This window comes from Struthio camelus, chromosome 2 (assembly GCF_040807025.1).
Source record: "Struthio camelus isolate bStrCam1 chromosome 2, bStrCam1.hap1, whole genome shotgun sequence".
In the NCBI taxonomy this organism is placed as follows: Eukaryota; Metazoa; Chordata; class Aves; order Struthioniformes; family Struthionidae; genus Struthio; species Struthio camelus.
Window position 1 is genome coordinate 11,701,582 of NC_090943.1, and position 23,138 is coordinate 11,724,719.

The window sequence follows — 23,138 nt, forward strand, 5'->3', positions numbered from 1 at the left end:
TATTACTGTCTTATTCAACTGATTACTTAGAAATCCTTCTAGAATATAAGAAAACAAGCAAATACCTTTCACTAAGGGAAGCATACAGCTTACTACACTGAATCCTTAAGGCTCTAAGCATTTAGCATTGTCTTAATTAAATTATTGTGTTGATATTTTCATTTGTTAGCATTACATCATAAATCATACTGAATCATCAATAATTATATCAAATTAGTATGATATCAAAATAATACAGTGCCTATGAAATGTTGCAAATTAATGCAGCTGGAAACTCAAGCAATTTTATCTACTGAACAGATGGTAACAGTGTTAATTCCCCTACTTTCCTCATCCAATCTGCTACAAGCCTCACCTGACTTTTGATCCAAATGCTACCAAAGTCAATGGGAAGACTAACATTGACTTCAGTGAGCTTCAGCTAAGTTCAGAGATTCCTGCAAGAAGTAAAATTTCAGTTTTCATGCCTCTCCAGGATGGCGGAGAACAGAATGACAGTTATGTTCATTTTGTTAGGGTAACATGTATCCAACAAGAACTAAACCAAGATCTATTTTTTTACTATTCCCCACTGAGCAGCCCTAGACAAAGCTTTCATTCACTATTTCCTGTGCATTGTATTTAAACCACTGACTGAAAAGTTAAAGATTTTGTAACCTTTTATCTGTCCTACTGTTTATTTCATCCTCTTGTAATTTAAGAATCAATACTGGAGAAATTCTTTTAACTAACGGTGAATGAAGTCCCTGCCTTTGTAATTGCTTACATGCTCAACTTTAATCACATGAAGTTCCGAACTCATGCCTAAATTATTTTTTTCAGCTGATAAACTTACACACCATACTTTGCGAAAGTCCTACAAATACTATGCAACATTATTTAAAGGCTTTTTAAATTAAGTTTCCATCAAGCACGTTTAAAATTAGCATACAATCAGAATGAAATGTAACATATTGTCTTCGCTTACTATGTGTGTCAGGAACTCAGAGTTGCTGTTTTAAAAGATTCTTTCATGCTCATAAGTTGAAATGTGACAGACTTGTCTTTTTGCTAGTAAAAACCTGAAATTACAGATATTTGACTTTTACAGAAATTTCGTATGTGATGATTTGATTACAACTTTTTCTTATATGGTGCATGGAACAACTGTTTCCAGAATCTTCCACAACACATTAATGTGGTAAATTAAGACTAAAATGCAGACCAAATAATGGGATTACGAGCTCTATTAACTGTTAACATATTTTGCAAAACTATACTCCTGTTCACTGAAGGCTAGAAGCACCATTTTACATATTAGATGGCAACGCGAAGTCACAGTAACAAGCATACATTTACTCTGTTACCAATAGATATCAAAACTATTTCTGCTGTAAAGCACTGGCACCTTAGGGCTGATAAAAAAAAAGTGATAAGCTATGTTCACAATTTCATTTGTTGCCCAGTCTTCTACTTTACTTAGCTTTTCTAATATGAAAATCAAATATCACCATGACTTTTTGAATAGATACATCTACTTAACATGTCATAGATCTGTATGAAAGTACTTGGGGGATCTGCAAGCGACTGCTTAGAGTTTATCTGAAGACATTTAAGCGTAACTGCTTCCTCAACACAATCGTTTGCTAATGAGAAAATGACTAGCTGAAAAGGATCCATACAACCATACCCAACTCTTCTGAGGAATCTAGCACACGTAATCAGGATATATTGCTTGCAGATTGCTTTGTAAAACACTTTAAAAAGAATGAATGTTCCATAATCTCAAATTGACTGTGTCTTATAAACAAGTAAAGATTAATTAAGGATATTAAACTCCCAGCCCCACTAATTAGAGACTTATGAACACCACCATATTTGGATACAATGTACCTCAGCTGTTTTCTTCTCTGAAAAACTACCTTCTGGAAAAAATAAGACTATCTCTCTTGGGCTAAACCTGGGTAAGATACAGAGTAAAAGATCAAATGCAGTATGTCTCCTCCTTTATTTGTATTTAAAATGCTCCTATAAACGTCCAGAAATGGAAGAAGTAGAAGACAATAGGTGCTTTTGTTGATAATAGCATCTCACAAAAACACCTTCCCACAGGAGCAATCTACAAAGCCTCATGAATTATATAGGCAGAAGAAGTACAAGTTCAGAGATCTATTATTTTATTTAACTGTAACTTGAAAACTTCCAATTTCTTAAATGAGTGTGTAAGCATGTTGCAGAACAATAAATAGGTCACCGTTTGGAGGTGATTACTATAGGAAAGCATGGATAAAAGTTGACAAAAAGAAAGAGAAAAAGAATGAAATCAGATGAAAACATCCTGTTAAATCGGTAAAGGTCATGAACTTCCACTTCTGAACGAGCCTTTAGGAAGACTTACTGAAACACTTAATAAAAACAAATCTAATAAAAATTTGTTTCTATAATTACGTGGCTTTTAAGGCAGTTTCCAGCATGTATTATAGAGGTTTTGTAATGCATCTGTATTCAATTTGCAATTAAAGAAAATGGGACTGTGCACAAGAAAAGACATAGAAGAAACCAAATGAATATCTTCCACCTTCAACCACAAATAATCCCAGAACTCAAATACCTTGTAGAGTTATAGCTGCTTCTCCTGTTTATGTCTAAAAACTGTAGTCTAAAACAGTATAGAATCTATTTTAAAAAAGGACAGTTTTAACTCAAGATTAATGAGATTTGAAACTCTGGTCAATAAAAGGAATAATGAAATTCTAAGAGAAAAGACAGTTAAAGCTGTTTCACTTCCAGCTATGCAAACATTTTCCTGGATCTTGTCTAACATAATAAATCCTTTCCCCTGTTTCAATAGATCTCTGAGATATCAGTTATTCCCCTATCCCAGCCTGAAGGGGAAAGTCTCAACTTGTTTTACTGCTACTGAAATATTTCTCAATTAGGAACCACTGGATTCACCGTTTAAATCAAGCCCGCTCTCCCCCCGAACCCTTCAATCTAAGGACCGCCGAGGCAATCAGTCAGGCATCCTTGCTGAGGCTACAGGGAAGTGACAAACACGCAAACATTGTTCTGTAGCTACAACATATTGAAAAATATTTTGTGACCCAGATTGATTTGCAATTCATGTTTAGGGAGCAAGAGTCAAAATCTGACTACTTTGCAGGCATAACATAGAGCCCATCGCATTCTTAAGTGAAAAAATTACAGTCATTACTTTCAATATTTTTATATTGAGCTTTCTCCCCAGCATACTGGGAGGAACAGTCTATATCTATAGCAACGGGGAGAGAGGAGGGAGGGACATGTCCAATCCAAAATCTTTCTTCCTAAAACCTTGCATCACTACAGCAAGCATCAAACAGCCCCTTTTTATTGCCACTTGACTGAAGCCTCATTAACAAAAAATTGTCGACTCATTTTAATTCCTTCTTCATAAATTGAACGTACACGAGGCAGACTCTACTGTTACTTTTGTCGGAGGTGCCCTTTGTTTCGTAATGTCACTTTATTTCATTTTGTCTTAGAAAGAAGACTTCTTAGAGCAAGCTAGTTTAGCTTTCTCTCACCCCCGTAACCACTCCAGCTAGGTGCTAAACTGGCACAAAATACAAAATTCTCCCAGTTATGACCGTCTGGGCTTAAAACGAGTTTCAGAAAGATGCAGCGAGCGAGGCAGGCCGGCCGTATTAGCATACATCACTGGAGACGTTTTTGGTGAGCGCAGAGTTACGAACGTCTCCGTGCCAGAAGAGGACGGGCGGCGAGGGAGGGCCGCGCAGCAGCAGAGCATCGATCTGAACGCACGGAGCTTGTCCCCAGGGTCCCTCGGCGCTGGCCCGGGTGACACCAGCACCCGGAGGGGTTTCCCGTGAGGGGTTTATTCTAGCGGGGATCTTCTAAAAGAGGAAGGGGCTTAATCTGAGAACGTCTCCACAGGGGCAGGCTGTTTAACGGCCTTCGTGGGGCAGCGTCAGGCGGGAGCCGAGGCGGGCCGAGGGCGCGCGGGCTGGGCACCCCAAAGGCTGGGCTGCCTCGGCGGGCTGCGGCCCAGGGCTTGCGCGTGGTTTCCAAACGCGAGGTCAGTTGAACGACGTGAATCCCTTTTGGGGGCCGGGGGCGGGGGGGAAGGGCTAAAGAGGTGGAGGCTGGATGCGTTGCTGATGACTCCCCTCACTGGAGCACCTCAACTTTCCGGGCCCGTGGGGCTGTCCCGGTGGAAGTTTTCGGCGCGGGGGGAGACTCGCCGAGACCCAGCGGCCGGAAGGGATCCGCCGAGGGAGCCGGGCGGCAGGACAGGCCGCGGCGGCGCGAAAGCACCCGCGCCGGGCCGGGGGGTGACGCTGGGGACCCGCGGAGAGGGACGGACGCCACGGCGGCGGGGGGGGGAGGTGAGGGGGAGGTGGAGACGGGGCTCCGGAGGGCCGAGGGGGCCGGGAGGACGCGGCCCCCGCGCGGGCAGCCGAGCGGGCGCGGCCGCCGGGGCCCTGCCGGGCCGCCCCGGAGGAGGCGGCGGCTCCCTCGGGCGGCAGCGAGGGGACGGCGCGGCCCCGCTGCCCGCCCCCCCCCCCCTTCCCCCGCGCCTCTCCGCGCCGCTCGCCCCGCTCACTCACCGATCCGCGCCTCGGCGGCGGCGGGCAGCTGCTGGCTGCGCGGGGCGGCGGCGAGGAGCTGCAGCAGCAGCGGCAGCAGCGCGACGACGGAGCCGAGCGCCCCCATCATGCCTGGCCCATCGCAGGCGGCCGCCCCGCTCCCCTTCCTCCCCGCCGCGCCGGCAGCCCTCACTCCATGCCGCCCGCCCGCACCTGCCCCCGGCTCCGCCGAGCGGCAGCCGCAGCGCCTTCAACACCCCGGACAGCGACCAGCGCCGCCCGCCCCGCCCCGAGCCGGCCCCGCCCCGCCCCGCCCCGCCCGGCACGCGGCGGGGGGAAGGGGGAGGGGGAGCGCTCCCGCCCCGCGGCGCCGCCCCCGCTCCGCCCTGCCCTGCGCTCCCGCTCCCGCTCCCGCTCCCGCTCCGCCGCGCGGAGGGCGCTGCGCTCCCCGCCGCCGACCTCGGCCTAGCGGCACCCCCCCCTCCGCCGGGGCGAAGCGCGGGAGGAGCCGGGCGGCCCCCACCGAAGGAGGCCCCGCCTCAGGCAGACCCTGAGGCTCCGGGTGACCCGCTAGACTTCGGGAGAGGGGCAGGCGGGACCCCTCCCCCTCCTTCCTCTTTCCCTTCCCCTTCCCCCCTTTCCCCCCTTTCCCCCCTTCCCCTTCCTTCCCCCCTTCCCCTTCCTTCCCCCTTCCCTTCCCCCTTTTTTCCTTCCTTCCCCCATAAACATGACTCCAAACAGAGAGTTATTCAGTGTACTTGCTGCGCACACCTGAACACAAGACCGACTGAGCCCGTGTCGACGTTTGTGCCCTGAACGCGTTTAGAGGGGTGGGTTCTCCCTGCAGCCTCCTCAGGCGCTCAGTAGTTTATTTACCGCTGGCATCACACAGAAAATCGCTTGCCGCTGGGGAAGTGTTTTATGATCCCAAAGGCAAACACCTCCAGCGGAAGACGTGCGCGGTTTTGCCTGGGAGACGCCGGCACCAGTGACGCGCTGGTCCCCCGCCTCCCAACCCCGTGAAGGGGCAGCGTGCCATCGGGGCTGCCGGGAGAACCAAGCACCTCCAGCACAAACCCCCATTGACTTCTTTTTCACTCACAGGCTCTGGCCGTTCTCACAATATATTGAGGCTACAATATAAAACCCTGAGAAGTTGCGGTCATCAAGGTAAAATAGTGCAGCTGTCATCCACCCTAGCAGGAGATGTGTTTTTGACCAGGGGAGCCAGCCTGCTCCATAACACCGTCTGTGACAGCGTGATTCCAGTCCCGTTCCCCACTCCAGCACCTATGTAATTTCTCTGGTGCTGCTGAAGTCTCAGCTTCTCCTGAGCTTCTTCACACTTGAGGTAAATAACTCTAATTATACTCCATGACATACTTCAATCCTGTCTTTAACCAGGTACAGTCATTATAGACTCACGCTCAAGGTATTTAAAAGAAGGAGTAAAATTAGTAATACGTGACATGACTTTGCTGTGGCCTGGAAAATTAAATAATGAAAGCCCACCAGTGCAAAATAAACTCGTCCTGGAAGAGTGTGGGATGCCTAAAGTGCTTCCTGCAGCTGCTTTCTCGCCGATGTGGGAGATGCACTGCGGCGAGTTGGGCCCGGCTGGGCGCACAGCACCCGCAGCCCGGGCCAGGCCACGCGGGGCAGCTACGGCTCCTGCTGCCCTGCCTGGCAGGCGGTTGCGGGCCTTGGCAATTCTCTCAGTTTTGCTCTGGGGGAAAAGAGCTTCTGCACTAAGGAAAACTGAGTTACATTTTATAGAGCTAGAGCAAAGTTGCTTCCTTACCCGTGTGGTTACGGTTGGCAATGAGGTTGCAAACAAAAATGACACTTGATTTAGAAAACACAAATTTCAAAATATGATGAGACATTGGGTGTCATCTGCTGGCCTGGGGTTTGCAAAAGAGAAAAGAGATGGATGTTCTTGTTAAGCATGTCTGCACTTGAGGTCTGTTACATGGTTGCTTACAACTTGCAGGGGAGTAAGTAACCCAAAAGGTTGCATTAAATCAAATGTTCTTTAACTCATGAAATCAGTTTCAACAACTCTGAAAGAAATCTGAGCACTGAAAGGGGGGAAAAGAAGTATTATATGGAAAGGACAAGATGAGAAATGAAAGTGCTGAAACATAAATTATTATATTCTCATGGGTTATGCAAACCATCTGGCTTTAAAAGCTAGTAGTAGGAACATGGAGAAAGGTCATTTGAATTAGCAGAGAACTGCAAAACAACTGAAGGTAAGAAAGGAGCAAATGGCAGGCACAGTGAGAGAACAAGTTGTCAAAATACAAAATAGCAGTGGAAGTCATTGAAGCTGTCCCTTGAATGATTTGCATAGCTCCTGTGAATTTACAGTCAAATACTAAGCGGCTTTTAAAAGGAAATTAAAATTCTCATAGCCACTCTGTGCAGAGGATTAGCAAAATAACAACATTTGTTCAAATGCATGTGAACCAGTGTGAAAAATCCAGAGGAAAGGGCATTTGTTCATCAAAGACAGAAAGAAATCCTTGAGTACATAGGGCTAGTAAAGACAAGAGTAAAGTGTCAAAGAAAAAGTGGAGAGTCAGCTGGTACGCAAACACACATTTGGAAATAGCTCAAGTAGCAATTCTCAGAATTAGCAAGTCTAAGGATTGGCATTACATAGCTAGTTTTATTTTATAGTTTAATATTAGGCTGCATCTTGCAAAGATGCACCAACCTGTCTTAAAAGCCCCAGGAACAGACTGATCAAAGTCAGTATTTTAGGTTTAAAGAGATTGGTTAATAACATGGGTAAAAACAGCAACATTTGAGTCTGTGTGTAAATTAGAGGAATAACAGAATCACAGTGTAAATCCCATGACATGTGCAAGTTAGTTGCTGTTTCAAAACCTTTTTCTCAATCCAGAGATTGCTCAGTGCCAAGATTTTATAATGTTCCTATAATAAATTCAGCATCCATGCTTAGGTCTACCAGCCTTGTTTGGTTGCTTTGTTTGTGTTTTTTGTTCTGGTGTTTTCAGTAAGTTTCTGAGCTAACTGCAAGTAATAGTGGCAAAAGAAATTCTGAAGGGTATAAGTGATTAGTGAAAATTGCTAGAAAGACTAGAAAAATGAGACTCCACTGCAGAAGTTAGGGATGGTGTAGGGCTCTAACAAAACTTTAGGACTTGGTAGTTTTGAAAAAGGAATAGAAAAGTATATCTGTAAATTATTTTAGTAAGGACATATTTAAATGTTTTTGGTGAGGGATTCTAAAATAGGAAAGAGACTGAATGGTCGTTAAGAGGATAGAATATCAGCTATTCATTTTTAATGTGTCCGGTGGTGAATGTGAGACTACATGGAAGAATGACATTGGAAATTATAGATCTGTAAATTTCAGCGCAGTGGGTATCATATTAAAGTTTAACTTGTGCTTAATTGCTGAAACTGGGTCTTTATGATATCTGTGTTGGGAAAGGTATGAAAAACATGTTAGGCAAAGTAAAAGAAGAGCTGAATAATCTATATGCTTTTATATATATGAAAGGTTTACATCCTTATCCGTGGTAACCAGAGCTGCACAGGAGTTTTTTGAGGAAATACATTTTTGTTTGAAAATGCTGTAGTCTGACTAAGGCTTTTCATGAGAAACATGCATGTTTTAATCAAACTTTCACTATGAAGGGCCACAGCAAGAGAGAATGATCCCAGAATGGCTCATTGCCTGATGGCCAGGACACCTACTTGGGATGAGAGTTTAAAGGTTCTTTAAAAAGATCTTGATTCAAAGACGTGACCTAACCGTTGGACAACAAGGTCAGTCTCTCTCTCTCCCTCTCTGTCTTTCTATCCCTGTTTCACTGGGCCACAAAATATTTTTATTAAAGACAAGCAGCTCTGCTACAAAAGACAGAGGCAGGCAGAAGCACTTAGGCGTGGAAGAGGCAAGATGAATATGGGAATAATTTTCTTAATTTAATACTGTTTAGAATGAAATAGTAGGAGGAATGAATTAATAAACTGAGAAGGTGAGTTAATGATAGAATTTTGAGAGAGATAAGAATAAAAGGTGCCAAAATTACACAAACAAAAAAATGGGGGGGGGGGGGGGCAGGCTTAAAAAAGAAGATAAATACATAATTCAGTCAAAGTAGAAACTTGCCAGAGAATAATTCAGGCATAAAAATAGACAAAGGGAAAATACTCTTAATAGTTATATACGTCTAAGTAATTAAGTGATATAAAACATTGTGAACAGGATTAAAGCAACAGATGACAGTTAAAGGGTAAATATATGGAATATAAAATGTAAAGATAGCGTTTGATGTTTAATAAGTACACAGTTACTGAGGTCACATTGGTAAACCTCTGCAGGTCTGTTTTCTAATTACAAATGAAGGCAATCAGAATCTGAGAATTAAATATGCAGAAGATCTTAGAAATTGTATATGTGTATTTGTACAGGGTGGCTCACATATTTCATGAAAGTACCACAAAGCTCTTTGTCAGTTTATCCAAGTATAAAGAAGGTCCTGAACAAAAGGTGAGTTTCAGCTATGCGAAATACAGTCTACCTGCATAGACAAAAACCTCTCTTTCAAAAAAAAAGACCATTAGCATTATTTTCTTCATTTTCTGTCTTCCCCTTGCCCCCCTTCCCTACGCTAATCGAGGCTTCTGAACAGGTTAATTGCAGATCATCTGTCCTGTTAATGGGTCCAAAATCCTCAGGGAACAATATCTATCAGGCAGTTTATCTAAGATTCAGTAACCTAGATATCTTGACAGAGCTTTAAGATGTACTGGGGGGGCGGAGGGAAAGAGAAAAGAAAGAGAGGTTTGTGGTATATACCTGCCTGGCCAAGACAGAATTTTGACTGTCATTTACATTTTCTGCCTCCTCTAGGTAAAAATGCTACTATTCCTATAGAAAAAAGTGCAGTGAGATTATTTTATTTAATGTCATTTTCTACTAAGAAAATTATTTAGCCTTTTGCTAGCCAAGAATCTTAGTGGTGTCTGTACTGATTTCACTGTCTATATACACACAGACACAACTGGAGTCCTGGAGGATGGAGGCTTGGCACTGCACATGCACCCTCTGCCACCTTCTGTCCCTTTCTGAGGGCACAAATTGCTGGCCGAGTCGCAGTAACCCTCCTCTTGCTTGCAATTCAAAGACTTCTTTCTGAATACTGTGAAAAATACGGACAGAAAGATCATCTCTGGATCCACATCTGAAAGCACCGCAGTTACAGGAAGAATAGTACTGATTCCTGCTTTGCATATTGCTGGTGTCAGGAGCCATAAACTCTGTTTTAGGTGGTGACAAGCAGGACCCTCTTCAGGGTGATCTGGCAACAACATAGTTCGAACAGTGATTGCAGAACTGCTCTCTTCACTACCAGTCTGCCGTGGTAGCAAAGTCCGTTGCATAACACTCAGCAAAGTTAGTCGGTTACTCTGCAACGTCAGCTTTGCAGATTTTCCTAGCTGCCAAATTTCTTCGGAGGACTGCTTAAAGGCAGGTGTATATTAATATTCAGTGGTAACGGTGCTTCTGCCCGCTAGAAACTGTGAGATACGTTGCATTATTCTTTTAAATGTTTTGGGTTTTTTTGTGGTGAAAAACTATGGCTCATAGAGTAGCTGTCTAGAATGAGAAAAACATTAGGAAATTGAATAATTGAAGCTCCAGCAAGGAAAAAGAATGCCTTGCTCCTAAAGAGATCTCATTTTTATCTTTTCCTTCAAGACACCTTTTGTGAGCCTGGACTCCTCTTTCATTCTTATAATGCAAGACATTGTGCCTAACGGAATCCTCTGTTCAGCTGATGTATGTAAACAGCAAGAAGGTAGGGCTGCCGTAGTCCCCTTAACCAGTTCAAAAGTATTTTTGTTGAACTGGGAACTGAACTAGGTCATTCCTTCATTTATTTACTTCCATAGGAGCATAACAAGACTTAGAATTCATATTCACCGCTCAACATAGATGCATACAATGAAAGACTCGGGACATTTTCTCAGCTTACTTCATGCCCTGTAGTATAATTTCCATAAACAACCGGAGATATTGAATTTATAAGGAAAAGAGATAATTCTGTTCCTAGAGTAAGTGCTATGCCCCTTAAACTAAAGAGGCTTGAGGAGAAGGCAGAGTAGTATGGCTGACAGCAAGCCTAAAATTCAACTTAAATTTGTGGTAGTGAATTAAATAGTGAAATTAAATAGTCAAAAGTAGGGATGTCAATAAGAATTTTGCCTCTAGCTTACAGAGGCCAGGATTTCATCCTAGATGTTCCATCCTAATTTCCATCTTCTTTTTTGAATGAGTGCACAGGAAACAGTTATTTGAATTATGAAGAAAGATTTCTCATTCTCCTTCAAAAGCATGTTTGTATCCTGGAGTTAAACATTTTAATTGTATTTATTCAATATTATTGAAGGAAAATTTTGACAAATAGTTAAGAATGAAAAACATCATCCTGCAGTGGTAATAAGCAATACACCTAAGAAGCTGTCTGGCAACTGAGTTGCTAACACTGCTTAGAGATCAAGAAGCTATACAGAGGCTGCGATTACTGAGAGCTAAAGCCACATAGGGAGCTCACTCCCTAACGGTACAAATATTCACCTAAATTTCAATGTGGTATTTGTCCTCTCCATTCAGTGACTAATTTTATTCAAGGGATAGGGAGTTCCTAATGGGAGAAATCTTTAACGATATAAAAAGGTGTAGCCCCAGGTCACATCAGCAGTGATTGCAGTCTTTCCTTCTCAACTACTGACCATGTCATAGTATGACTAAAACTTCTAGGGTTTTTAGCATCCGAAAAGAGAAGTCACTGATTTTCTGTGCTAGATTAAGTGCTTTCATATTTCTAAAGCTAGCAGAATCTTATGAGATTTTTAAATGAACTCACACTGAATTCAGCTTGGCATGAGAATAAACATTTGCAGGGTCTAGGGTAGATATTGGCATCAGGTGAGTACCTAATATACAGTGGTTTCTGTATCAGTACTTAATCACAGGTCCTGTGGCACCATGATAAATCCATACTGTCGAAACACTTGTGATAGAGTGACTAAATAATTGTTACATAATTATAAATCAAAATCACATTTCCTTTGGTGTTTGGGAAGGATGGAAAACATTTAAAGAGAGTATAGAAAACATTGCTGTAGTATCACCCAATAAATAATACTAAGTTAGTGTTCTCCTTTCAGCATATTAGTGCTAGCTAAAAGGGTCTTTGCTCGTTGGAAGAGTGATAGGATTCACTTTATGAATAGCACAACAATTTTATCTATTTTAATGTACTGTTGTTGATTTTGGCTATTATAAAGCCTTCCTTCTTGTATTCAAAATTGTATTAGAAAATGTGTTTTCTCTGTAGCATGCAAGAAGTTTTACTCTAAATAATTTCCAGATCACTGAGAAGCAGGAGTTAAATGCGGAGCCAGAAGGAAAATTCCTCTAGCACTGGGCAACTATGTGACTGACAGAGCTGAAAAAAGAAAAAGAAAAAAAAGTAGGTTGATTTTAGTTATGACTGGTAAGCTGTGAGCTGCTCTTTTATTCCCTATGCTGTAACTGAATGATAATGGCTTTTATGTGTTGCTGGAGAGAACAGTTGGAAAGGAGCCTAAAATGGAGTGTTCAGGGCCTAAGAGACAAAATGCAGCTAGAGCAAATTACCTGTGAGAATAGCAGTGGATGAGACTTACATTAACTGAAAACTATAAATGTGACTTACATTAACTGAAGACCTAAACATCTGTTTATACCAGTGCTTATGTTAGTGTGTTTTGAGCTGACTTCTAAGGTTATAGGAACCCTGCAGCGCTTGCTACCAGACCAGCAACTTTAGCGTGCTTAGCAGTTTGGGTTTGTGAGGAAAATTTCCTTAATTCCTTCTGCTGGGTTGCTGGAGAGGGCACCTTCTCTAAACGTAGGCATTCACAGGTCTGACCTGAACCTGTATTATTCACCTGAGGTCCATTTAGAATTATAGCTGACTTGTTCCAATATCAGTTATGGAGATACCTAGATTAAAAGGGGGATTGAAGCTGTGCTTGATATAAATTTGGTTGAAAGGAAGAAAAAGATGGCATGAAACAACTAACAATAAATGGCTATTCAGAATCTGTGATGAACAGGCCCTATGTCTCTCAAGATGGGGATAAAAGAACTGGTGAATCCAAAATCTGAGGCCAGTTATGAAATCTTTGTATCTAGGGTTAGGCTGTGAAAGGGAATTTGTGCTTCACTGAGATCACAACAGCCTCTATGAGAACACACGCAGGTTACTGGCTCACACTAGAACTGGCCTCTTTTAAATGAGAAAGGCTTTATTTCTTCACAATGCCCCTCATCAGCTGAAATCAATGTAGAAGCTAACCTCTGTGGCTTACCTACTTTGAAGCCCTTGGAGGCAGATTTCAAAATCAAGAACACCTGAATTCCTACTGATTTCCACAGACGTTTAGAGTTCTTAGCACATTTGAAAAGCCAGCATCTGAGCATATCAAGGTGGTATATCCGGGTTAAATTATTAGACATTAATAACTGTTTTTGTGAGTGGATTCTTGTTCTTTGAGAACCAGGCTAACACCACTAGATGTGCAATCGATCACAGTTGATTTGAAACAGCAATAGAGAGTCGAATTTTTAAATGAGTTAGGTGCTTTGAGATGTTCAATGGGGAGAGAAGTCGGAAACGCTTTAAAAGTTCTACTTTTACCTATCTTCACTATTACGTTTAAGATTTTCTACTCAGTGAATGGATCTTATAACCTATAATTAATCCCCTAAGATATCCACTCTTCTTGTGCTAAATTAAAGGATGAATGAGATTAATGCACTTTATCATTCTGAAAGAATAGACCTGCAGTTGATTCAATCACTTTGTCCTGCAAGACTTAGAAATTAAAAATTCTGAAAAACAAAAATATTATAACAGCAACTCGTATATATTATAGCACAGATATTGAACAAACCAACATTAAACAGATTCTTCTAGGCAGCTGTCAGAGTCCTTTGGTTAACTTCCAACTAGTTGTTTTTTTTTTTTTTCCAGATGTTAGCATTTTAAAACAGGACTCTCTCTTCCCTCACCTAAGATACCAATTTATGCCATTCCGCTACGTTGCAGCAACTGGAAATTTATTTTTGCCCTTTAGAAATAGAAGGTGTCTCTGTAACAGCTACACACATTCAAACTGATATTGCCTAACATTATTAAACTACACACACATATATGTTGTTTCATAACATAGATAACTTTGAGATTCTAGCAGCTACCAGAAAATGAGAGCTAATTCTCTTAAACTTGGAGACTATTTCTGAATACCTATACCTATAACATATATCTTACTCAAAAGCTGTTTTTTAGGTTGCAACTTAAACACCATTTCTCTAAATGCCATTTATTACTTTCTTATATTACATATTTATAACACAGCTATTAATTTACCTTGTAAATTAATAAACCTGGGGAGCTCTATTTAGGCATACCTCATTTTTCTGTGTATCTGACTTGGTAACCTGAAGTCTGATTCAAAGCACGCTTAGCACCCACAACTAGTTGGAGACAGTAAGAGCTGTGCTTCGTGCTAGCAAATGCTATATATAACGTGACACCAAGTACTGACTTCCCAAAACGCGTAGAAATTGTTTAACTTCATCTCACTATACGTTTGTAAAACGGAGACAAGAAAACCTACAGGGAGCGGGAAGGACAAATGAATCATTCTTTGTGAAACTCTCCAGTACAGCTGTGGATAGTACCATAGTAACAACAGCACTGTGGAAGTTAGCAATCTTGTCCTCAGAGCTGGGTTTGAATAATGTGCAGCAGATTATGTGTAGAGCTATATGTTGAACTATGAGGAGAGAGGAAAGCACTGAATATTTGCTGTGTTGTCAACAGCGTGGGTTTTGAATCATCTGTTGAGTAGACAGAGGCTGAGAACTCAGTAAGGAACAGTTTGTGTGAAATAAGTAGCATTTACTAATGTAATTGAAGAGAACATGTCATTTTGCACATGCTCAAAGGTGAGATTAAATTCATGTTTCTTGACTTCTGAGTGCCTAAATTTTCAGTTCGAATAATATTCTTAAACCATGCTTTTATACGTTACATACAAGGGAGAATCTGATTTCACAGAGCATAGAATGTGAATACTTGCATCTCCAGCCTGTTGCTGTGATGGTGAGAGGTGCTGGGTAGCTGGGTCTGCTCACCTCTGTACCTCTGCAGGTGGGAGACCTGAAGACCACTGAGGTGCAGGAGCCAGCAGAGACCGCTGCTCCACAGGTCATATAAATACAGGAATAAGAGCGGACAAACGACGAAGAAGCCGTTTGTACTATCCCCCATTTTTCTCTGCAGCACATCTCTCTCTTGGGCTGCCTATTATTGAAGCCATGATACATTTTTGGGTTAAGCTTATCCTCTCCTGTTTTTTTCTGGAAAACAGTGTTGTTCTGCTTACTGTAATTGCTCTCTCTCTCTTGTACGTCTGTAAACTTGGAGTATCATTGAGATACATACTAGCAGGAAATCTAGAATTCAGCAATATGTTTGACAGCAATTTAGAATGCAGCAAGAACAACTGAGCTCCGTTTATTTTCACTGTAGTTTTTAAGCCTGATGTTTATTGACATGGGTTATTTTGAATAGCAAATAATAGAAATGGAGTACACACTGTCTAGTCTTGCCTAGGGCATTCTGGTATCTCAGTGTACAAGACTGTTTGGGCCATTGCATATGATGTGTTTCTTCCAAAGGAAGGTTACTGATGATATGCTGTGACCAGGAAAGAGATGTGGGAAAAGTTCATGGTAATGACAGCTGGGAAAAGGAACGTTACTTGTACTGCACTGAAATTACATTCTGTGTCTTTGTAAGTACAAGATTACATTAAGAATATTCATAGGTTTTGGTGACTATTCAACTATTAGAATTCAACTATTAGAAGTTGAATAATAGAAGAGGCAGGATGCTTTTTCTTTTCTGAATCACTATCTTTAAAAGTCTTCAATTTGCTGTGTTACAGTTCACAGTGTTCTGATACAGCATCAAAGACCAAACAAAAACATCTACTTGACTTCTCAAGGGAATCTTCTCCTAGGCTGAGCATTTTCCATGAACTTTTCTCCTCTGTAAAATGGAGCATCTGCTCCACGTGACTGAGTGCTTGAGTCACAGAGAATTCTGTTCTTATGCAATAAATGTTGCTCCATTGTGCTCAGTGAGGCCACTGAGCAACTACCAACTTGGAAAAAACAGGCCACTATAGCAATCACAACGCTATCACAAACCTGCTGTTACCACCTTTTGTCTGAGAAAATTATGACGGGGTCCACAACTCCTACCCTAGAAAACACGGGGCAAGCAGGAATGATATGGCTGGAATTCTACCCACTGGGTGGAGCAGATGAAGATAACTGAGCAACAGCAGCCATGCAGAAGAAGTCTAGTGAGACACAAGACAGCTGGATCTGGGATTCATTAAGGCAAATTCCTTTCTTCACAGGTGCTCCACATGATTTACTAGGAACTACCTAGGGTGTCAGCCTGACCTTGGTCCTCTGTGCTTGAAAGAAATCCACAAAGTTAGAAAAAATACCAAGAAAGAAATATACTTTGTAACAGGCATTTTTCGTTCATTAGAAGTTCAAAAAAATTAGAGATAAAAGAGTTGTCCTAAACTTGACCTGAAACAGAGAGGCTATAAGAATTGAAGGGATGAAGATGGTCTTCACAGTAGGGTTGTGAAAAAAGTATTCTTCTCTTCCCCTCACCAAAATTAAAAAAAAAAAAAAAAGACCTATTTTTCCACAAAGTCAACATACTTAAGGAGCCAAAAGCATGACACCTGTCCAGAATGCTAATTGCCTGGGAGAGTCTTTCATCAGAGAGCACAGTGTACTTTCTAATATTAGATCATATTGAATTGAAAAGCTTACTTTTAGGTATTCAGTCAACAAATGATGATACACCGATAAATTAAAAACTACAAGCTGTGTTCCCTGATCACTCTGTGCTGCTCACGCAGTTCAAGGCGCTGTGGTCTTAACTGGGACTATAAGAATTCCCCAGAGGCAGACTGACATGCCATGGCTCAGGAGCCAGATATTGGCATTTAGTCCAGCGTATATCAAATCAGAGAATCGGACAGCTGTAAATAGGTCCCTTGATAACATCTCTCATTTTCTTGCATCAAACAGTTCTCAGTCTCATTGCAGTTAGACTGATTTAACAGGTCTTTTTTGGTCTTAACAGAAGTAAACTTTCTAAAATCTGCTGATAGAAGATATTGTAAAAACAAAAACAAACAAACAAACAAAAAAATCTAATAAAAGACTAAAAGTTAGTTCCTCCCTCCTCCCTTACCAGAAATAGCAAATGCAGCCTGACCCTTCAGAGTTGGGACAGTGCTGACGTTCTCTCTGGTATCTTTCTCCAAACCAGAAGACCTCAAAACAATTGATGGCAACAGCAAATGTGAGTTTAAATGCAAAGCGCTTTGCAGCTAGCGCTGGAGTAAGCAGCAGATGCGAGGCAGATTTCTTCTCTTCCTTGGCAAGTATGAAAGGTCTGGAGTGGAAGTCTGTGTGCGCAGATCCATACTCCAAGACATTTTTTGCTAAAGAAGCATCTTGAGAGCGTCTTCTGGCTTTTCTTTAGCTCATAATTTGAAGCTGTGACAGGTGGAACTGCTGGATTTTGTTTGTCAGTCAGAGACAAAGCAAACAAACATTGTCATCCAGAAAAGGGAAGTCCGTACAAATAAAGCTTAAACATAGAAGACTTGACTGGGGAAAACAAGAGGAAGAAGAAAGACTTTCACACTACTGCAGATAGCTTGAAGCTATTTCTTTATTCAGTAATAGTAATACTGGATAGGTATGCAGAAAGGGAAGGGCTAATAGGCATGCCATTTACAGGCACAACTGTGACTAGAAATCAAAACTGCTCGAAGGAATGTCTTTGAATAGCATATCTTCTTCATATTTCAAACAATTTTATTAATCAAAACCAAGTTCAATTTCCTGCAAAGGCTGAACAGATCTCAAAGGAGCTGCTTTAAAATTATAAGTTTTCAAACGTACAGTGTGTATAGTGCAGCTAGCTGAATAAACTGTTCTGAAGGTCAAAATTAGGCTATAATGAGAAAAAAAAAAACAAAAACAACCGCTCTCCCCCAAATTTTAAATTAATAAGATAAAACAATTCTCTGCTTTACAGGTTTCCAAAAAATAATTCAGTCTAAGGCACATACTACTTATATCTTGAACATAAGAAAAATGCACAGATTTAACATGTTGGCAAGAGTTAGATACTTTTGCAATGAGAACAGAGAATAAAACCTAAAAATCCTATTGTATCGGTGTGAAAATTTCCACAAAGTCCCAAGGAGAAAGCACTGGCAGACTTGGACTCAAGAAATCCTGACAACATCATTACTTCTGTTGCAGAAAGCCAACGATTTTCATTCTGTCTGAGCGGTTACAATATAGCTGGACTAAAACTCGAGCCGCATTTTACCAGCTGCACTGCTAACTGAAAACTATTTCAACACTTTTGAAAACCACTTGAGTACCCACCACCAGGAAGTCAGAAGTTTATTTTAAAATTTTCTTACCCTTCCTAGCAATATCACCTCTGAGTTTCTTCAGAAGAAATTTGCATTTTTGTCATGTTGGTAGTTACCTTTACTTCTTTCAGGCTCTGGGATATTGGGTCTGTAACAGATATTCCATGAGAAGTGACCACTGAAAGAACAGTATAACACACAGAGGAAAAACAGGAAAATAATGGTTTCTCTTCTAATCTAATAATACGAGCAAATAGTGAAAGAATAAGAAGCAGAAAAAAATGGATTTACATATTCATTAACTAATTTGTATAATTAGAAGATTTAAAAGGTCATTACTGGAACACCTGCCTGTTAACAGATGTCGAAGAGTGGAGGCCAAAGAACACATATAAAGATGTTGATAGATAAACAGTTGGCAGATCTACGGATGCCTGCTGTGGCAGCATTAATTTTTTGGCTCAGGCTACTGTTGTGGATAATGTAAATCTTCTGGAATTCACTTATCCATATACCTACCAATTTTCCTGTTGCAAAGTCTGACAGTTGTTTATAAAGTATATGACTGTTTTTAAATACAGACATTCCAACTAAGCTTTTATTCCGGTAGGGAAGCTGGTGTGCACTAAGGCTAAATATGAATCGAGTGTAAAGCAGGGAAATGCTAGTTTATCCCATTTGAGAGAGCACAGATACTAGAAAAATCTTATGAACTCCAACTACAGAAAGAAAAATAGCACAGTAGATGCCTATATTTAGATAGATGATTTGCAAGGGGGTAAGGCACTGTGCACAGATCCTAATCAAGAATGAGGAGTCCATCTTAGTTTAGCCAAACTTGCTAACTGCAGTTTCAAAGCCACTCAGTAACACACTGGAGACTCCAGTGAACCATTTGTATAGACACAAGGTGGGGGAATCATCTCGGTTAATTGTAGATAACTAGGAGTTAAATATCCAAAATCTAAGGTGGTCCTTTTACAGTCTGTAGCTGAATCCTTTTTTAGAGATGCTTATTAGATCTCCTTCTAAAATAGACAAAAATATAGCATTATGAGCTCAGACACTGAAATTATAGATGCCTTAGTTAAGGCAAAATAACTTAATCTGCAGTCAACATTCTATTACTAGTTTTAGGAAAGCATCTGGTTGCATTAACAAAGTCAAATAAGGGGCTTACATGTCTGCATTATCTGCATCATTAGTCTTAATTTATAAAAATAGCAAAATATAAAACAACTTATGTATTTATCAAATATATATTTAATATCTGGGGCACTTCTCCTCCAGTATACTTGTAATAGAATCACAGAATAATTTAGGTTAGGAGAAAGCTCAGGAGGTAATCTGGTCCAACCCCCCACTCAAGCAGGGCTATCAAAATTAGATCAGGTTGGTCAGGGACTTGCTCAGTGAAGCTCAAGTTCAGCACATCTCCAAGGATGGATGTTCCACAGTCTCTCTGAGCGACCTGTTCCAGTTCAATCTCCAATTTCAATTCAGTCTCATCACGAAGAAACTTTCATGTCCACTACGAATTCCTCTTGCTGCAACTTCTGTCCATTGCCTCTTGTTCTCCTGCTGTGCACCTCTGAAAAGCCTTTCCTTAATCCTCTGTTAGGCTGGACAAGGCAGCAATAAGGTCCTCCCTTACTTATCCTTCTTTTCTCAAGGTTGAACACTCCTCAGCTTGTCCTTGCTTGCCACGTGCTCCAGCGCCTAGCCATCTTGGTGGCGCTCCATTGGTCTCTCTGCAGTTGCTATTTCCTTTTGTAGAGGGGAACCCAAATGTTCACAGTAATCCAGTGAGATGTAGCCCTCACAAACACCAAACAGAAAGGAATAATCACTTCCCTCAACCTACTGGCTAGGCTCTGGCTAATGCAGCCCAGTTTGTGGTCATACTTCATTGCTGCAAAGATGCACTGCTGGCTGCTGTTCAAGTTGTCCACCAGCACAGCCAGATTCTTGCTAAAGAACTACCTTCCAGGCAGGTGGCCCCCAGCTTTTGCTGGTGTACAGGACTATTCCATCCCAGGTGGAGGATGTTGCATGTGTCTTTGTTGAACTTCATGAGATTTAGGTTAGCCCTTACCTCCAGCCTGTCAAGATTCCCTCTGAATGGCAACCCTACCCTTTGACATATCAACCACTGCTCCAAACTTGGTGTCATCTGAAACTGAGTGAGGGTGCATTGCATCCCATTGCCCGAGTTTTAAAATGAAGATGTTAAACAGTATTGGACACAATATCTACCCTGAGTAAGGTCACTAGTAACAGGCTTGGACTGCACAGCACCCTTGCTCTTCAAGGCTGATGTCCAGCCTGTTTTCCACCCACCTTGTGGTTCCACCCATCCAATCTGTCTCTCTGCAGTTTAACTCTAAGGATACTATATGAGCCTGTGTCAAAAGCCTTGCTAAGAACAAGAAAAATGGAATCCATTGCTCTCCCTTCGTCTGCAAAAGGAAGGAAATCAAGTCGGTTAGGCAGAATTTTCCTTGGAGAATTCCACATCACCGTTTAGTTCTTTGTGGGTCTGGAAATGTTTTCCATAACCTCCATGAATACGCTTCATAATCTTCCCAGGGACTGAGGTTATGTGCTTCCTCAATCTCAAAGTATTAGAGAGGTTATTATTTAATAAAAAACACATATAAAGATATTCATTTTACTTCCCCCCTAAATGTAACAATTTTATACAGTATATCCTTCTTAAAGACATTTGAAAATCTTTACATTATTCCTATATACACTTTTATACATTTTGCTTACTTTAAATCTACAAAGTAACAGAATATAAACTTTAGGTATTAGTATGCTTACAAGATAATATTATGGTTTCAAAAACAATACATCTTCTTTCCTTTAATTTCCATGACAAAAGCTTCCGTATGGTCAAAGATTCAAAAGTTCATCCAAAGTTTTCAGGGATGATTCATACAGGGTTCTGAAACGGCATAAAACAATGCATAACAGAATTAGACATGCTAACGCTAAACCAGTACTTGACTATTTGATTCTCAAAATATAGCTGCCCCCTGATTTCTTTGACAAGTTATTCCATATCAGTTTAAGGATTAAATGTGTCTTTATAAAATTACTTTTGAAACATCTGGGTTTTTTCTCCCTCAATTTTGCCGCATTTCTGTTGGCCATCTCTAGCTATAGTGTCAGCTACAATAATCTAGTCTCAATTACTATTTCATTTTAAGAATATTCTATTTTCTAACATTTAGTAATCTGCCTATTTAAAAGCATCAATCATTTTCTTCACAGTATTTTTACTCTTTTTTTAAACATGAATCATTAATTCCTTTACAGTTAACTCATACTATAGCCATTTTTCATTCCTTTATTCTTTCTTCTTTTCTCACTCATTCTCCAGGCTTCATAATTTTTCTCCCCATCTCTAGTAATCTTTTGCCAACTCTGAGCTTTCTATCTTATCCTCATTAGTAACTGCCTCAACTCAACTGCTTATAAACCCACCCTTAGTCCTAGTCTGACTCTTCGTCTCACATTATTCCCTAAACAATCTCAAAGGTCAGCTCTGAAATTTCTACTCTGTAGCCCCTTTTCATTTTCTTGAACTCCCTGCACTAGTCCCTCACCTAGCCTTTGTAGTTGCATTCTCACACAACTTAACACCGGTCTAAGATATCAAAAGACAAGACTGGGGACTTTGGGCTTCTGCCAGAACATTATTTCAGGGTTAATTGCTGTATACTTTATTCTTCATTTGCAATCTTTTGCAGAAGATTCCATCACCTGCATATCTCAAGTATTATTTCTCCATATTTGTATTATCAAGGTACTCCAAGGATGCCCTGAATAAGCAAGGTTAGTCAGTCATAAATTGTTAGGGCATTCCTCATGGGACACCAAGACCTGAAATACAAGATGCAACTCTGCATTTTATTAACAGAATAATGGGGGTTAGCTCTCCTTGAATTCAGATTGCCATGTCTGTGCCCATGACTCTTCTTTTATAACATTAATGGCCTTCAAGCCATGATAGAACTCAGTTGGCATAATACAGCTTAGTGAAGTACTGTGGGTTTAGTCATGATGTTATTTTGGATAATTTTTATTTTGTTATAGGTTAAGACTATTAAAATAATAAATCTATAAAGTTGCACTATGTACCAGCAGCACACTGAACAACAAGCTATCATTGAGAGTAATTGTAAACCTCACAAACTGAGAAATTTAAGTCAATTTTACTAGGTGCCCTTACAGTTAACTTTTGCGTAGATGGCAGAAAGATCATGCACAAAGTATATTAAAAGAATTACTGACAAGAATCATTATTTACAGATGCAGTGAGAGGAAAATAAAAGAGTTTGGGAAGCTAGCTAAGTGATAATACTAATATAGCCATTAGCTACATTTAAATTCTGGTGCCCATATATTGAAATGCTAATTAAACAATGCAAATGCAGAATATTAAGAAAAAGGTATTATTTCATAGAATATTTGCCTCATGGAGCATGGTGTATTTGTCTCTAGTCCAAAAATCACTGCATTCACATTCTTTTTTCCTAGAAATAAATATTAGCATTTTATAAACTGAATTAACGTGTGTGCCGTTACTCTTGAGGAAATTCTCTCGATATACAATATGTTGTCCTGAATTTTAAAACTGCACTGAACAGCATTTCTGAAATAACAGACCCACAGGCCAGCTTAAACTGCTAACTCAGCTGGAGAGGGAAGACTAAGTTATAATGAAAAATTTTGATTCTGAATTAGTGTAAGAATTCCTTCTTTAAGGGCAGCACTTGAGTTACTCCACTAGACAGGAGATTTACTCTGTTAATATATAAATTACTTCCAGGTCTCAATTTAAGATGCTGGCACAAAATGCAAAATCTCTTGGGAAATTTAAAAATCTCATTATTTCCTGGCATACCTAGGTATTAGGTAAGATAATCCCTCAAAGAGTTATTATGAAATAATGTATTCAGAAGCAAA

General features: G+C 40.7%; 2 protein-coding genes across 7 annotated transcripts in view; both read right to left on the reverse strand.

The window, feature by feature from the left end:
* Positions 1 to 4,789, reverse strand: part of PTPRN2 (protein tyrosine phosphatase receptor type N2) — a 664,108-nt gene extending 659,319 nt beyond the window's left edge. For 2 of the 3 annotated variants that reach the window (XM_068934287.1, XM_068934286.1), the window contains exon 1: positions 4,590 to 4,789. In XM_068934287.1, coding sequence (XP_068790388.1) covers positions 4,590 to 4,698 — 109 coding nt within the window. In that variant the 5' untranslated portion in view covers positions 4,699 to 4,789. The remainder of the gene's footprint in view (positions 1 to 4,589) is intronic. The other variant, XM_068934288.1, reaches the window with a different exon arrangement.
* A 12,637-nt stretch (positions 4,790 to 17,426) lies between these two features.
* Positions 17,427 to 23,138, reverse strand: part of NCAPG2 (non-SMC condensin II complex subunit G2) — a 54,042-nt gene continuing 48,330 nt past the window's right edge. Inside the window, exons 29-30 of one of the 4 annotated variants that reach the window (XR_011139533.1) lie at positions 20,988 to 21,111; positions 17,427 to 18,309 (exon numbers count right to left, since the gene is read on the reverse strand). Coding sequence is in view for 2 of the 4 variants with exons in the window: in XM_068934289.1 (XP_068790390.1) it covers positions 21,060 to 21,111 (52 nt within the window). In the remaining 2 variants the exon portion in view is untranslated. Of the gene's footprint in view, positions 21,112 to 23,138 lie in introns of all 4 variants that reach the window. The other 3 variants (XR_011139532.1, XM_068934289.1, XM_068934290.1) reach the window with 3 other exon arrangements.